The sequence below is a fragment of the Anastrepha ludens genome, chromosome 2, assembly GCF_028408465.1.
Source record: "Anastrepha ludens isolate Willacy chromosome 2, idAnaLude1.1, whole genome shotgun sequence".
Lineage (NCBI taxonomy): Eukaryota > Metazoa > Arthropoda > Insecta > Diptera > Tephritidae > Anastrepha > Anastrepha ludens.
The window spans coordinates 45668843-45684491 of record NC_071498.1 but is presented as its reverse complement, the minus strand read 5'-3'; the positions used below and the strand labels follow the sequence as shown (position 1 = coordinate 45684491).

General features: G+C 41.1%; 1 protein-coding gene across 4 annotated transcripts in view; it reads right to left on the bottom strand.

Annotated features, from left to right (window-relative positions):
- Positions 1-15649, bottom strand: part of LOC128870262 (unconventional myosin-XVIIIa) — a 255787-nt gene that overhangs the window by 213747 nt on the left and 26391 nt on the right. For 3 of the 4 annotated variants that reach the window (XM_054112870.1, XM_054112875.1, XM_054112865.1), the window contains exons 2-5: positions 9013-9652; positions 8621-8938; positions 1518-2369; positions 1278-1433 (exon numbers count right to left, since the gene is read on the bottom strand). In XM_054112870.1, coding sequence (XP_053968845.1) covers positions 1278-1433; positions 1518-2369; positions 8621-8938; positions 9013-9183 — 1497 coding nt within the window. In that variant the 5' untranslated portion in view covers positions 9184-9652. The remainder of the gene's footprint in view (positions 1-1277; positions 1434-1517; positions 2370-8620; positions 8939-9012; positions 9653-15649) is intronic. The other variant, XM_054112893.1, reaches the window with a different exon arrangement.

The following is a 15649-nucleotide window of genomic DNA, read 5'->3' as shown; positions in this document are numbered from 1 at the left end:
GTTCCGCCCACTTTGCTATAGAGCTGGATAACACTTACTCGAGAGACATAACAACCTGATCAAGAGTAAAAAAACAGCCCAGGGGCCAATCTTTCTAAAATCGAATTAGAGATGAAATAAATTGGCATTTCTAAAATTTGAACATTTACTGCAAATCTAAAAATGTCAAAAAAAAGGATGAGGTTATTGTAGGGTTGGGGCATGAAGACCGGAAAAGATCACTATACAATGGGATCAATCGGCTTCTCCAATCCACTTTTGAACATTCAACTTATATATATATCACAAATATAATAAAGAGTTTTCCAATAAGAGGTGTTATTCCCGTAAAAGATCAATGGTTTCGTTGCTTGTGTGACACGTAGCGCCGTCTTGTTGAAAATAAACGTTGTCCAGATCAATACCATCCAAATCCGGCCATAAAAATCGTTATTCATCTCTCGATATCGCAATCCATTCACCGTAACTGTTGATCCAGCTTCATTTTCGAAAAAGTAAGATCTAATGACTCCGCCGGACCATAAACCGCACCAAACAGTCACACGTTGAGGATAGAGAGGCTTTTCAACAATAACTCTTGGATTTTCTGAGCCCCAGATCCGACAATTTTGCTTGTTGACGAAGCCGTCAAGGTGGAAATGGGCCTCATCATTCAAGATGTTTTCCAAGGTGAAAACAATCAGCCGACTACTTAGCTCTTTTGTTTTCTTGCATTCATAAGTTAAATAAAAGGCTAGGGCCGCTTTAGTAGCAGCAATCTGGAAACCTACAGTGTATTGCATTAGCTTTGGCCAAAGCTTAACAAGTGAAGGTTAAGGCACATACTAAAAATTTCAATCGAAGATACGACCCCTCACAGAAGAGCTAACACTGCACAGGATCATTAGAAATAAGGCCACCAGGTTTGGAGCCACGCGTACCAATTTCTGCAGGAGCTGTGAAGAACTCTTCTGAAGGCTGATAACAGCTTTACTTCACACAACACAGCATTCTTTTATACACATACTCGAACATAGAGAATCATATTCATTTCAAGTGGTTGCTCAACCAACATTTTAAGTACCCTAACGCAAGAGTTATCAGTAAGGTTAAAAAATTATGGAATATTGAGATTTTTCCTCGAAATTTGAGTTAGAATGTTTGTAGCCTCAAGCAATAAATCGTGAACATAGATCCTTGAGAAAAGAGAAAACTATAATCCGATTCCGAAATTGCTTCGGAAGCCTCTCGGATTCGGAAAACATTAGAGTCCGCAAGCCATATTCGAATCCACTCACCTGTTGCTTAAAACGCTTGCTGGCGCTTCTCTTAAGCGTGTTGCAATTCGCATTCCTCACCGCACGATCCCCCTCCTCGTCAGCAGCAGTAACACCTATACCTTGTGGCGGCATGCAACGCTTGCTTAGCTCTACTAACTCCGAAACGGGTTGTACCTGCCAAAGAATATAACATAATAAAAAAATTCGATCTTTCACTTTTACATGCATTCCTCTCCTCTGCACTTCCCTCCCACTTACCTCCACTGTAACCGAATCACCGCTGTTGCGAATCATCTCAATGATCACCTCACGCGACAGCTCACTTACTGGCGTACCGTTCACTTTAAGCAAACGATCGCCTGGCAATAGACCAGTTGCGCCACCACCCGCACCCGGTTCAGCGAATATGACCGGTTTAAATGTGGGTGCGGTCAGCGATTCGGCCCGATCCAAACAAATCGCTTTGCGTAAACTGAAGCCGAAATCGTTGCGTGGCGATTTCTGTCGCCTGATGACGAGCTCACGCGCCGGTGGCAATTGCACCAACTTAATCGGGGGCAAAGGTAATTCCACATCCTCGAATACGTGGACACGCGACCATCGATCGATGCCTTGCGACTCGCCAATCGGACTCAGCGAGAATGGTGGCGTGGCAAAGGAAGAATTTGTCGTATCTGTGAGACTGTCAGCGCTGGGCGAGGGCGAGGTCATCACACGAAGATTGCCGCTGTGATGCTGTGGCAGTTGTGGTGCATAACGCGCTGTTGTCGGTAGAGTCATGGCGCGTTGTATGCCCGCATTGCCGCCTTCGTCGCTACGCAAACTCTCGACGGAGGTGAAGGCGGTGCCGCTGGTGTGAGGATTAACGCCCGCAGTGCCGGCGCCACCGACTGCACCCATGCTACTGCGTCCGGTAGCGGCACCACTTATGCTATTGCTGCGACTACCATCGAAGGGCAACTCATTTTGCATTGTGTTGCGCATCACGAGCAGCTGCGCTTCGGGTGATGCGATCGTTATCTCTTCGTGCACATTGGATACGTTGCTGCGTGAACCCTTCAATATGCCACGCTTTGGAGGCTTCGGTGGCACGGGAGGCAGTGAACGATGCTGTAATGTAGAGGAATACGAGTTTGAGGTTAGTTTAAATTTGTTTTGTGGTAGAATGAGTACAAAATATATAAATTTAAAAACATTTCGAGGCTATAAAAAGTGTGCGCTTGTAAAACAAGCTGATCTTATCGTTGGTGAATTTATGAGAGGTATTTTTGGATAATCTCTAATTTTTAAGTTTGTAAAATTTTAAAGGAGTGAGACATTAAAAATTGGGAAAATCATCGTATTGTGAGTATACTTGCCATGCCGTATTAGGATTATATTAATGTTAATCGTAAACACTGATATTGATATTATCGGCCTTAACAACCGCGCTGTTAGTTCTGCCTTCTCCAAACTGGATAAAGAGGCAAAGCGAAAGGGTCTGGTGGTGAACGAGGACAAAACGAAGTACCTCCTGTCTTCAAACAAACAGTCGGCGCACTCGCGTATCGGCACCCACGTCACTGTTGACAGTTATAATTTTGAGGTTGTAAAAGACTTCGTGTATTTAGGAACCAGCACCGATAACAATGTCAGCCTTGAAATCCAACGCAGAATCTCTCTTGCCAACAAGTGCTACTTTAGACTAAGTAAGCAACTGAGCCGTAAAGTCCTCTCTCGACGAACAAAACTAACACTCTACAAGGCTCTCATCATGCCCGTCCTAACGTATGGCGCAGAAGCTTGGGCGATGACAACATATAGTACGATGAAGCGACGCTTGGAGTGTTTGAGAGAAAGATTCTGAGCAAGATTTTTGGATACAAACGCTCCGGCTCTGAAAGTATTCGATGCGGTACCAAGTGGTGGTAGCAGAGGAAGGCCTCCTCTGCGTTGGAAAGATCAGGTGGAGAAGGACTTGGCTTCGCTTGGTGTGTCCAACTGGCACCGGTTAGCACGAGAAAGAAACGACTGGCGCGCTTTGTTAAACACGGCTAAAATCGCGTAAGCGGTTATAGCGCCAATTAAGAAGAAGAAGTAAACACTGGGAAGTGTTGCTTCCCGCCCACAAATTCTTATTTCGTTTAGCATACCATAACCGGAGCCAGAAATTTTTTTCCCTGACAAAAATTTCCACTCATCCCTAATCAATTCACTTGCTTCCAAGTGATCTATATAAAAATACTTTTTTTGTTTATCATCCGATTAATAGATGGATCTCTAAAATTATCAAGAATAGAACTAATAGGACTATGAATAAGTTCGTGCGGTTTTACAACAGATGGCGTAACTTGATTATTATTCCATCGATCCACATTTCCAAACATTCATTGGAGAGCTACTGTCGTAAGGCACAAACGTCAGTATAAGTTTTTTATTTGAAGCGTAAACAACAATATTTTTACCACACTTGAAAATGTCGAATTTCGTGCCAAATAATGTGTTTTTGCGGGGAATTCTTCTTCATTATTTTAATATGAAGAAAAAAGCAGCCGAAAGTCATCGTATCTTGGTGGAAGTTTATGGTGAGCATGCTCTATCTGAGCGAACGTGCCAGAAGTGGTTTGCACGCTTTAAAAGTGGTGATTTTGGCTTGGAAGACGAAGAACGCGAGGGTGCGCCGCCAAAGTTCATGGATACCGAATTGGAGGAATTGCTCGATCAAGATCCGGCTCAAACGCAAGAAGAGGTTGCAAAAACTTTGGGAGTTGATCAATCAACCATTTCCAAACGTTTAAAAGCCATGGGAATGATCCGAAAGGTAGGCCATTGGGTGCCGTATGAATTGAAGCCAAGAGACGTTGAACGCCGTTTTATGGCATGCGAACAACTGCTTCAACGGCACAAAAGAAAGGGTTTTTTGCATCGAATTGTGACTGGCGATGAAAAGTGGGTCCATTACGACAATCCAAAACGTCGGGCAACGTATGGATACCCTGGCCATGCTTCAACATCGACGTCGGCGCAGAATATTCATGGCCTGAAGGTTATGCTGTGTATCTGGTGGGACCAGCTGGGTGTTGTGTATTATGAGCTACTGAAACCGAATGAAACGATTACGGGGGATGTCTACCGACGACAATTGATGCGTTTGAGCCGAGCACTGCGAGAAAAACGGCCGCAATACGCCGATAGACACGACAAAGTTATTTTGCAACATGACAATGCTCGGCCACATGTTGCACAAGTGGTCAAAACATACTTAGAAACGCTCAAATGGGATGTCCTACCCCACCCGCCGTATAGTCCAGACCTTGCGCCATCCGATTACTATCTCTTCCGATCGATGCAACATGGCCTGGCTGACCAGCACTTCCGTAATTACGATGAAGTCAAAAAATGGATCGATTCGTGGATTGCGGCAAAACCGACCGAATTTTTCACAAAGGGAATCCGTGAATTGCCAGAAAGATGGGAAAAAGTAGTAGTAAGCGATGGACAATATTTTGAATATTAAATTTGTAACCATTTTACGTCAATAAAGTTTCAAATTTCGAAAAAAACCGCACGAACTTATTCATAGTCCTATTACTACGTATCTGAGTCAACTCCTAATACTCTTATTCTGTATATACATATACAAAATCACATTAAAGATTAGAATCTTTGCTCAGAATCCAGCTCCATTCGAGAATATATTTTTTGTAAAATATTTTTCTTTCTCTTAACTTATGAACACTACACAATGCTTTTTGAAATATCTCGGCCCCGGTCAAAAATTAATTGGGATAATGGAACGGGCCCAGGTTCGGAGCACACAGTGGGCATAAACCCCCAAAATGATAGAAAAGTGAAAAGCAGGCAAACATTTCTAATAGAAAAAACAAATGCCGTTCGGAGAAGTAAACTGTAGGTCCATCTATTTATGGAACAACTTCAAGATGCTCGCCACAAATTGGCCAAACATCTAACAAAGTTGTACAAAAACAAAAAAACAAAGTAATATAAAACAGCAAAGTAGTAAGCCAACTTAAAACTCATTTTAGATATAAGCGAATGTAAACTCACATTATCTACCATCGACCAAATATTCTCAATAGGCCAAATCTTGGAAAAGACCCATGAAAGGAGAATCGACACACACCATCTTTTCGTCGACTTCAAAGCTGCATTCGACAGTACGGAAAGGAGTTACCTGTATGCCGCGATGTCTGAATTTGGTATCCCCGCAAAACTAATACGGCTATGTAAGATGACGTTGCTCAACACCAACAGCGCCGTCAGAATTGGAAAGGACCTCTCCGAGCCGTTTGATACCAAACGAGGTTTCAGACAGGGTGACTCCCTGTCGTGTGACTTCTTTAACCTGATGTTGGAGAGCATCGTGCGAGCCGCAGAACTTAATCGCTCAGGCACAATTTTTTATAAGAGCGTACAATTGCTGGCGTATGCCGATGATATTGACATCATCGGCCTTAACAACCGCGCTGTTAGTTCTGCCTTCTCCAAACTGGATAAAGAGGCAAAGCGAATGGGTCTGGTGGTGAACGAGGACAAAACGAAGTACCTCCTGTCTTCAAACAAACAGTCGGCGCACTCGCGTATCGGCACCCACGTCACTGTTGACAGTTATAATTTTGAGGTTGTAAAAGACTTCGTCTATTTAGGAACCAGCATTAACACCGATAACAATGTCAGCCTTGAAATCCAACGTAGAATCTCTCTTGCCAACAAGTGCTACTTTGGACTAAGTAGGCAATTGAGTAGTAAAGTCCTCTCTCGACGAACAAAACTAACACTCTACAAGACTCTCATCATGCCCGTCCTAACGTATGGCGCAGAAGCTTGGACGATGACAACATCCGATGAAGCGACGCTTGGAGTGTTCGAGAGAAAGATTCTGCGTAAGATTTTTGGACCTTTGCACGTTGGCAACAGCGAATATCGCAGACGATGGAACGATGAGCTGTATGAGCTTTACGACGACATGTACATAGCGCAGCGAATAAAGATCCAGCGGCTACGTTGGCTGGGTCATGTCGTCCGAATGGATACAAACGCTCCGGCTTTGAAAGTATTCGATGCGGTACCAGCTGGTGGTAGCAGAGGAAGAGGGCGGCCTCCTCTGCGTTGGAAAGATCAGGTGGAGAAGGACTTGGCTTCACTTGGTGTGTCCAACTGGCGCCGGTTAGCACGAGAAAGAAACGACTGGCGCGCTTTGTTAAACTCGGCCAAAATCGCGTAAGCGGTTGTAGCGCCAATTAAGAAGAAGAAACTCACATTATCATATTTTATACTTTGTCATTGAGGTTTTTCAATAAAAATTCAAGAGTTCATAATTTCTGCAAATGCGAAATTCGCAAATGTGAAACGAAATTTTAAATTTTTTTATTTTCAATTATTAAACGGCTTTTATTAACTAGTTAAAGTTCTTCGGGGGCCGCCGTAGCCGAATAGGTTGGTGCGTGACTACCATTCGGAATTCACAGAGAGAACGTAGGTTCGAATCTCGGCGAAACACCAAAATTAAGAAAAACATTTTTCTAATAGCGGTCGCCCCTCGGCAGGCAATGGCAAACCTCCGAGTGTATTTCTGTTATGAAAAAGCTCCCCATAAAAAAAATTTGCCGTTCGGAGTCGGCTTAAAACTGTAGTCTCTCCATTTGTGGAACAACATCAAAACGCACACCACAAATAGGAGGAGGAGCTCGGCCAAACACCCAAAAAGGGTGTACGCGCTAAGTATATATATATATAGAAAATGTTACGAGATGTTCCAAGCTTGGCGCCCACAGTGTGGATAGTCTGGTCTACTTCCTGCACTTGTGTCTAATCCAAGCATAGAAATATGTACAGGGTCCGGCACTCGAAGTGTTACCAACTTCGGACCGCGCGGTAAATTGGCTACGGAGTATTATTTCCAAGCGCACGGAAACTTTTTGTAACGGATTTCAAACGTAACAGTCTGATTGCATTATATTAAAGAAATTAAAGTTTTTGTTTATCGCACTATTACTCGTTCCAATGATACTGGTACCACGCGAAACGTCATGGAGGTGGTCACCAAAAGACTGCAACGTCACGTGAAATGGGGAAAGAATTGAAAATATCCGCCGCATACTGAAAAATTATCTCAAAGTCAGGCCTTACAAGATCCAAAAGGCGCATGATCTCACACCAAAGCAGCAACAGGTCAGACTTGACAGAGCGAAGAGTTGCTTCGCTTGGTCGAAATCGGTCAATTTTAGAACATTTTGTTTTCTGACGAGAAAATTTTTCAAATTGAGCAATTCTGTTCATATGAGAATTTGAGTCATCGATTGGTACCAGGAGGCAGCATCCGCCACAGGTAATGGATGGGCGCGCTCCAATCGTTTTCTTCGAGCCCGGCGTCAAAGGTAAATGCGAAATATTGTCGGGAAAGTATTCTGGAGGTTTCTTTGAGGCCGTGGGCAGACAAACATTTCGGTGATAGACCATTGACGTTTCAACAGGACTCGCCACCGTCTCACAAAGTTCGAGTGAACCCAGAATGGCTAAAAAGCAACATAACGTCCACACAATAACTCTCAAATTCACTAGACACGAATCCGATGTATTATTCTCTTCGGGTCATTTTGGAGAGCAAGGCCCGAACTAAAAGATTCACCAGTCTCGAGGCGCTGAAAAAATCCATTGTCCGCGAGTGGGCCAAAATACCTGCAAGTCACATTCGGGCCGCTTGCGATTCGTTTGTGGACCGTCGCAAGACCCTAGTCAAGGCTAAAGGTGGTCATATCGAGCAAAAAAGTAAATTGATTCTTAATTTTGTATTATTTTGACACATTTTTTACTTTGAATTGAATAAAAGTAATTTTCCAAACTAAATGTATGGCCTTTTTAATTGGCACTTCGAGTGCCGGACCATGTATACAATTAACACGTATGCCCTTTTTAGACGTTTGGCCGTTTTCCTTTCAATTTTGTGGTGTACGCCTGAATGACGCACTATAGTTCTATGTAGCCTTATACAGGCAGATGATGGATTTTGAAGGCTGTTTCATTCCAGCAATACACTCGAAGGATCTTCATTGGCTACCAAGACGAGAGCGTTTTAAAAATATAACTTTTTCGCCCACATGATGTCTCAGGTGCTTGGCGATTTTCTAATCTGTGACCAGCGAAATGTTCGGTCACGCACAAGCCCACTTGGCTACGGCTGCGGCAAAAATACCAGCATATAAATTGAAGTCATTCCTGTAACATAGACCCTGCCCCCATCCTATCACAGACTGGCAGATTTTCTTGCAGTTGTCCCTAATCCAAAATACCTCTACCCTTTTAAGAACACTTTTGTCTCAAATTATTTTATCCACTATACACTTTCACCACTATACAATCACCTTTCCATTGCCACTCGCCGCGGCTCCCACCAGCATGGAATGTATGCCCATTGCACCTGCAGCTCCGCCAGCACCCGCAGCAGCCGCACCAGCGCCATTATAACGACTCTCAATGGTGGTCGTCACAGATGCGACAATTTCTTCATTACCGCGATCCAATTCATAAATGCTATCACCTTCGCCGCTTAATTCGGCGCTCAACGCTGCACGGTCGATATCCAGCTGTGCAAAAAACTCCGCACTATAATCAGCTGTGATGCCGCTAGGCAATTTCTCTTTCTCTTTGCGGCGACCGCGTATCTTAAGTGAGCGACGTACCTACGAAAATTAAAACAAAGCATAAACATTTTTATTTATACAAAAAAAAAAATCAAAATCATATTTCCATATACCTCGTCCAGTCGCAGCAGCTCCTCGGTGCTCATGCTGCCCGAAAGCAGTCCAGCATTTTTAGCCTCTTTACGCAATTTCTTCTCACGTTTGCGACGCTCCTTCTCGTCATCGCCGCCACCGCTGCTACCACCACTCACCGAGGATACGCCCTTTTTCATGAAATTGAACATCTTATGGTTGCTGTTGTTGTTGTGTTTTGTTTTTATAGAGATAGTTTGCTAGTTATTGCTATTTGCTATTGAGGAAGTAAGTGTAAGTGCAAGTAAGGAAAGAGTTGCATGTGGCGCGACGATGTCACTAGCGTGTCGCTGGTTGGTGTTGGTGTTAACGTCGCTCGTGCCGCTTAGTTGGGCACAACCGGCAAGCTCAGCTGGACGACACACATGCGAAGGGCGAGCACTAGAATGATGCCCTTGCTGGCCGGTGCGAACTAAATGCGAATACGAAGGTCAGCTACTATGTGCTACACTTTTGATAGCGGGCGTCGTGCGCGATGAGGGAGGATACTTAAGCGGTGGTGAGGGATGTTTTTACGCGATTTACTACTACACTTCCAGTAAGGATTTTCAATATGCAACCTGCAGCTGTAGAGCACCGCTTCTTCTTCTGTGGCACTTAATTTCACAGCTTTAGCACCGACTGCAAGAAAAATATACAACCAGAAAATGCTAATCAAAGGTGTGGCTAATTTATACATATTGTACACAAATGAGCAATTTCTTTGGAAAATTTTATCACCAACTCTTTATCACTAATCAATTGAGGCACCGCAAAAACCTGCTGCTGTCTGGCCGGCCAGACAGTGAAATTGCATCTGTGCGGCGCTACAACTCTCGGTGTCGCCGGTTGACTCGCTTCACACACGTCAACTCAAAAACAAACGCGATAAAAAAAACAACAGCAGCATTTCCCTCGGTGGCAAAGATATGGGATATGTACGAGTAAGTAACTGATACAATTTCACTTTTACATTACATTTCATTTGCAATGCAATTTTCCACATTAAGCCATCTACATAGCATCTATGAATGAATTATGATAACTTATTTTTATTTTTATTATTATTTTCTTATTGTATTATTTATACGCGCAACTGTGTGATTTTTTTCGCGCATCACAGCAATGACTTGACTGTTCGCCGCTATCCATTCATGCAACGGTGGTATCGAAGAACACAACTAATTCGATTTGCAGTGCAATTTTCCCGTCCATGCAGAGAGAAGAAAATGTAATGAACAAAAGAAAAAAGGGAAACAAACCAAATTGAACAGCTAGCAAAATAAGAACAAGAGCTGAATAAAGAGGGAGTAGAGCAGTGCGGAAAGGCTGGCGGTTAAGATGGTGTGAACCCAATCTGAGCTTTTCCACCCACGAAAACACTCGCAACTATGAAGGTAAATAATACATACATCAGTGCAATAGCAATAATAACAACAATATGAGCAAACGCCGACTGTTGGTAGATACATACTTATGGATGTGCATGAGTCTGGTACGAAAAATTACCGCACACTAATGAGGACGACAAACAAAGGGTGTAAAATATACACCCCTCGACAAAACGATATCACACCAACATTTTCACCAGTTTTAACTATTTTCCTTTTTCTAATATTCATTATTTTCTATAAAAGTAGAGCACATTCAGAAAATAAAATTTTATTCCTCAAAAGTGATATTATCACCTCCAACGTACTACCCATCAACTGCAACGCACCTATGTCAGCCAACGTTTGATCCAGCTCTCGACACATTTCTAGAATACTATTTTTGGAACAGCCATCACAGCCCATCTTTGATTTTTCCATTACTTCGTTTCGGTTGATCCAGGCATTCGCCGTAGAAGTTTTTTGACGCGATCACACAGAAAAAAATTTAGCCATATCAGGCGAATTCGATGGCTGTTGGATGGTATTTCTTTCGTTCTTATTCAAAAATAATGATGGCACTGTGGGACGTTGCTTTTTTTGTTTTTGTTTTTTCCTTGTTCACTCCTCTCGGGAGCATAGAGCCGCGCCAAGGCTTGTCTCCCGTTGGTTTCGTTAATCTATTTGATTTCTGACAGGATAGGTGATCAGCCTGCCGCTACATTACTTTAGAATGGTTTAAAATCCACGAGTTGTTTTTCCACACATCCTTTCTTTTTTGGTGAATTGCTTCACGTAAATATTTGACCTTCTGGCAAAAATTCGTGGTGCACAATACCGTTGTAATCCATAAAACCCGTGAGCATCGCTTTCTTTTTTGACTGAAAATGACATGGTTTTTTTGATATTGGTTCATTCGGAGCTCTCAACGCATTCGCCTAATGTCTGGTTTGCGTGCCATACTCATAAACCCACGTCTTGTCTCCAGTAATGATGCGTTTGATGAACGTTAGATCGAATTCAGCCTTTGAAATCATGTTTTTGGTGATATCAACGGTACTACGTAGGCCGTTCGTCATCCTCGATGGATTCACGATCTCTTTTCAATAGTTCATGCCACTCGTAAACGGCTGTTTCATTACCAAACAGTTTCCCAACATTTTTAAGGCATTCGCACCATTCAATCCATTTTAACGCAAAATTTAATACAAACTAGATTGTTGCAAATTTAAATCCATTTTTATAACTGTAAAAGACCGAAAACACGTTCAGAGGTAGAAGATGGCGTAACTTTTACAAATATCAAACTAATGGCGATAAAATTTCGGTAAGAATGTTACTTACAAATGTGGACATTTAAAAAAAAAAACAAAAAAATCAACTCAAATCAGTACACTCAGAGCATCACCTTGCGGATGTTCTGGGAACTTTTTGAACAGGGTTTTTCAGCAAGAACTTTATTTTCCAAAACAAATAATTTAGGTGAAACTGATTCAAATATTTATTTTTTTATAAAAGAAATATGATATTGGACTGCGGCTATAAATGTCCATTCTTGTATCCCAATTTGCAATCACTCCGTATAGACTCCAACTTTAATTTTAACATAGCCCCACAAAAGATTATCCAGTGATGTAATATCGCTTGCAGGTGGTGGCCATTAACAACTAAATTTCATGAAATTATGCGATCGGGAAAATTGGTTTTCAATAAATTCATTATTTCGGTGGCTGTCCTGGTGGCGGCACGTTGCTGTTGAAACCACAAGCCTGTTATAACCATATCATCAAGGATAGGCCAAAATTCGGTTGTTAAGTTCCAGCCATATTTTCGAATAAAAATGGTGACGATGTTTTCACTTGAACGATGTGATCGAACAACAACACAACTCGCATATATTTACCCAGTAGAGTCCAACTCGTATAAAGCTGCTACACGACCTGGTGTGAAGTTCTGCCAACTTCAAATATGGTTCTATTGTGATTAATCATAAAAGAGCGTGGAAAATTTCCATTTAAACATCATATTCTCTTGCTCTCTTTTTGTTTAATTTTGCGAATCAATGACAGTTTATGTCAGTACTGCCATAGTTGACTTAACCGAGTTGGAATATTATTTTGCAACTCGTAAGTTTTTGTTGAAAAACCCTGTAAATCCATTTTTAAAGTTATACACAAAAATTAGAAAAAGGCCACACATTTTTCATCCCAATTTCATGCTTTTTAATTAGAATTTCTAGGAAGATATTTGGTATGCATTATGGCTTATTAAATTTTTATAATAAAATGAAAACTGTTAAAAAACACATTTGTGTCGACAAAAGGTATAAGAGCATTCACCAACGACGCTGAATCGGTTTATTTTCAGAAAATGTAATAATTCAGGTTTTTCCTGCAGGGTATCTCCTTACTGGGCTAGCCAAAATGCACACGCAGGAAAATGTACACAAATTTAATATAGCCATATTAGATCGGTCTTTCGGTCGTTCGGTCGCCGACAGTACTGACACACGACGGTGGTCCTCAAGCATCAGCCATAAAAGCAACAACAGCAAAACAACCAGTCAAAAGCCAAGTCAATGGAGAAAAGCGCCAGCAACGCTAGCAGCAATGAAGAGAAAGGAAAATCACAAAGCGATGAAAAACAAGCAGAGAGTCAAACAGAAGTAACAACATGAAAGGGAAAAGCGAAAACCAAAGACCTACCAATATTAAAAGTACATGAAGAACAAGAACTTAAGTGGAAAATAAGCCAGATGCACGTGAGAAATCCAATGTGAGCGCATAATTAAAGATTTGCTCTGCTGTGCAAACTTCAGAATTTTTGCAGATAAGAGGTTGTTAAAGATATGTAAATACAGGTATTACAACGAAACTAAGACAGTCAACATAGTCAGTACCCTTTATTAAACCATCCACTTTCTTTATTGCTATATTCCCCCGATTCACTTAGACGAATCAAAAAGTTTAGTTAAGAGTCGGTTAATGCATAGAGCGGAACAGTTCTAAAAGAGGTAACATTTCATTTGTTTCTCTCAAAGATGGCACGCTTAGCTTTGTAGTAAGTACTGATTTTTTTAGGAGCGAAATTATTTAGTCGCCGAAAAACAAAGAAGGACCCTCATATCATCAGAGAGCAGAAAATTCAGATGTGGAATAGACTTTTGATATCCAAAGGATGTGTGCTCTCTAGCGAAGTCGAAGTATTTACAAAATATGAGTAAAGCCCCGAGAAGGCGGTAAATATAACATTATTCGGTGGCTTCTGTGATTAACCAATTCATAGGTTGTGTGGATCACTTAGCTTATATTATGCAGAGCGTTTTAATCGATTCGACGCTGATTTGGAGCAAAAATTACCTCATATTAGAAGAAACTAAATGAGATTCCGTGAGTCGCAAAAATCTCGAAGCCAGAAACTACGAATATATAGAACATAAGACCTACACTCACATACGAGTGCGAAGTCTGAGTGCTGAAAGCCAATGAAACGGATCAGTTAAATTGTTTTGAAAGAAAGATTATAAAAAATTACACATATGGACCTGTGCGACTTGAAGACGGCACTTGGCGCATTCGGTACAACGACCAGTTAGACACACTTATCAGGGGTGTAAATGTTATCAGGTACATCAAAGCTCAAAAGATTCGTAGAATCTAGAATGTAGAATGTGACCACCACGAATGAATTGTAACGAAAGCAATGGTTCACCCCGCTCTGTAGTGATATGATGTTGATGATCAATCGCAAGGGCAAATAACAATAATTCCGTTATGAATCCCTCCCTTACCCAGCTTGTTTTCAAGATTTAACACTTTTTGATTATTTACTGATCCAAATACAAAAAAAAATTGCATGAATTTAAAATATTTGGGTTGACTGAAGAAATCATGATGAAAAAATACCTATTTTGAGGGTCTCCAGAAATCGAACAAGGATGTTAAACTTTGCCAAACGCAGTTGAGCTCTATAACTTGGCTCTCTCTTCACGCAATTTAATTTATTTATAGCCAATAGAACCCCAATTCATCGATTCCCCCTGACTTCAAACCAACAGTAGCTCATAGATATCTCAGCTTTATAGTATACCTAAGATTGGGCCGATTTTTCGAGACAAGGAAAGGAATTTAGTTTTGAATCTTCAAAGAATACGTAACTAAATTGCTGATGAATTGTCCAGCTGCGGATCAGCGGTTAACCCCCAGGGACTAGGGAAAATAATCGAAATTAGTTAGGCAGGAATCATGGAATGGATCAACGATTATGTATGCAATTTACTTGGTAGAAAAGACGTTCGGTAGATGGTTGGTATTGTTACAGGACAAAACCCATGCGGCCAGCATATGATCACCATTGGAATCATTGAGGACCCAATTTGCCTGTCTTGCTTAGGAGAGCCGGATAGCACTGAGCATTTTCTCTGTGAGTGTCCTGCCCTTGCTAGAGCAAGGCTACGAAAATTCGTTCTCTCAAACTGGAGCATATTTTCAGATTTGCAGAAGAATCTGAAAAATTCTAACGGGACTAGCTATCTCTGTCTCTGCCTCTATTCTATTCTACATCTTTCTCTCTGTCACTTCTCTCCTTTCCTTCTTGATTATCAATCCTTTTACTTTCCAGAGCTGCGAATACAATGGGCTCTTTAGCGTGAGTGTTTTAAGGGGGGAGCCTGGTTTATGAGGTCTAAAAATTGCATCTCTTTGCGATTTTTTTTTTTAAGGAAAAAATAAATTTAGCACTGCAAAGTTTTTTCTATCTTTTAATGAAAATTTAAAAAGTATAAAAAATTGTTGTACTGGTTAAAATAAGTTGAATAAAATGTTTAACATAGAAATTAGTAGAGCGCTGCAACGCTGGAGTTTCCAACTGGCGTACAAGATACAGCTCGTAATTATTATCTAAAGCAAAAAATTTAAATGGATTTCTAATTATCATGATTTTTTATTCTAGATGAACTAAGAAAACTGAGAGAAATTCCAAAATTTCAACTTTTTGGAGGTTTTAAAGAAAAAATGCCTTTCTATAAAAAATAATTCACTTCAACTTGGTATAAAAATCTTGAAAAAATTTTTTTTATCTACATATGTATTTTGTTAGTTCAAATAGAAGAGAATTTAATACTGAAGGGAACAAGCTATGATTCATTTCAAAAGGTTCATTAGTTTTTTTTTCATTCATGTACGCCAATTCAAAGAAATCATAAAAATGAAAAGTCGAGAAAAGAAGATAAAGTTTGTACTATAGCTGTCCGGTCACAGCGTAACTACCT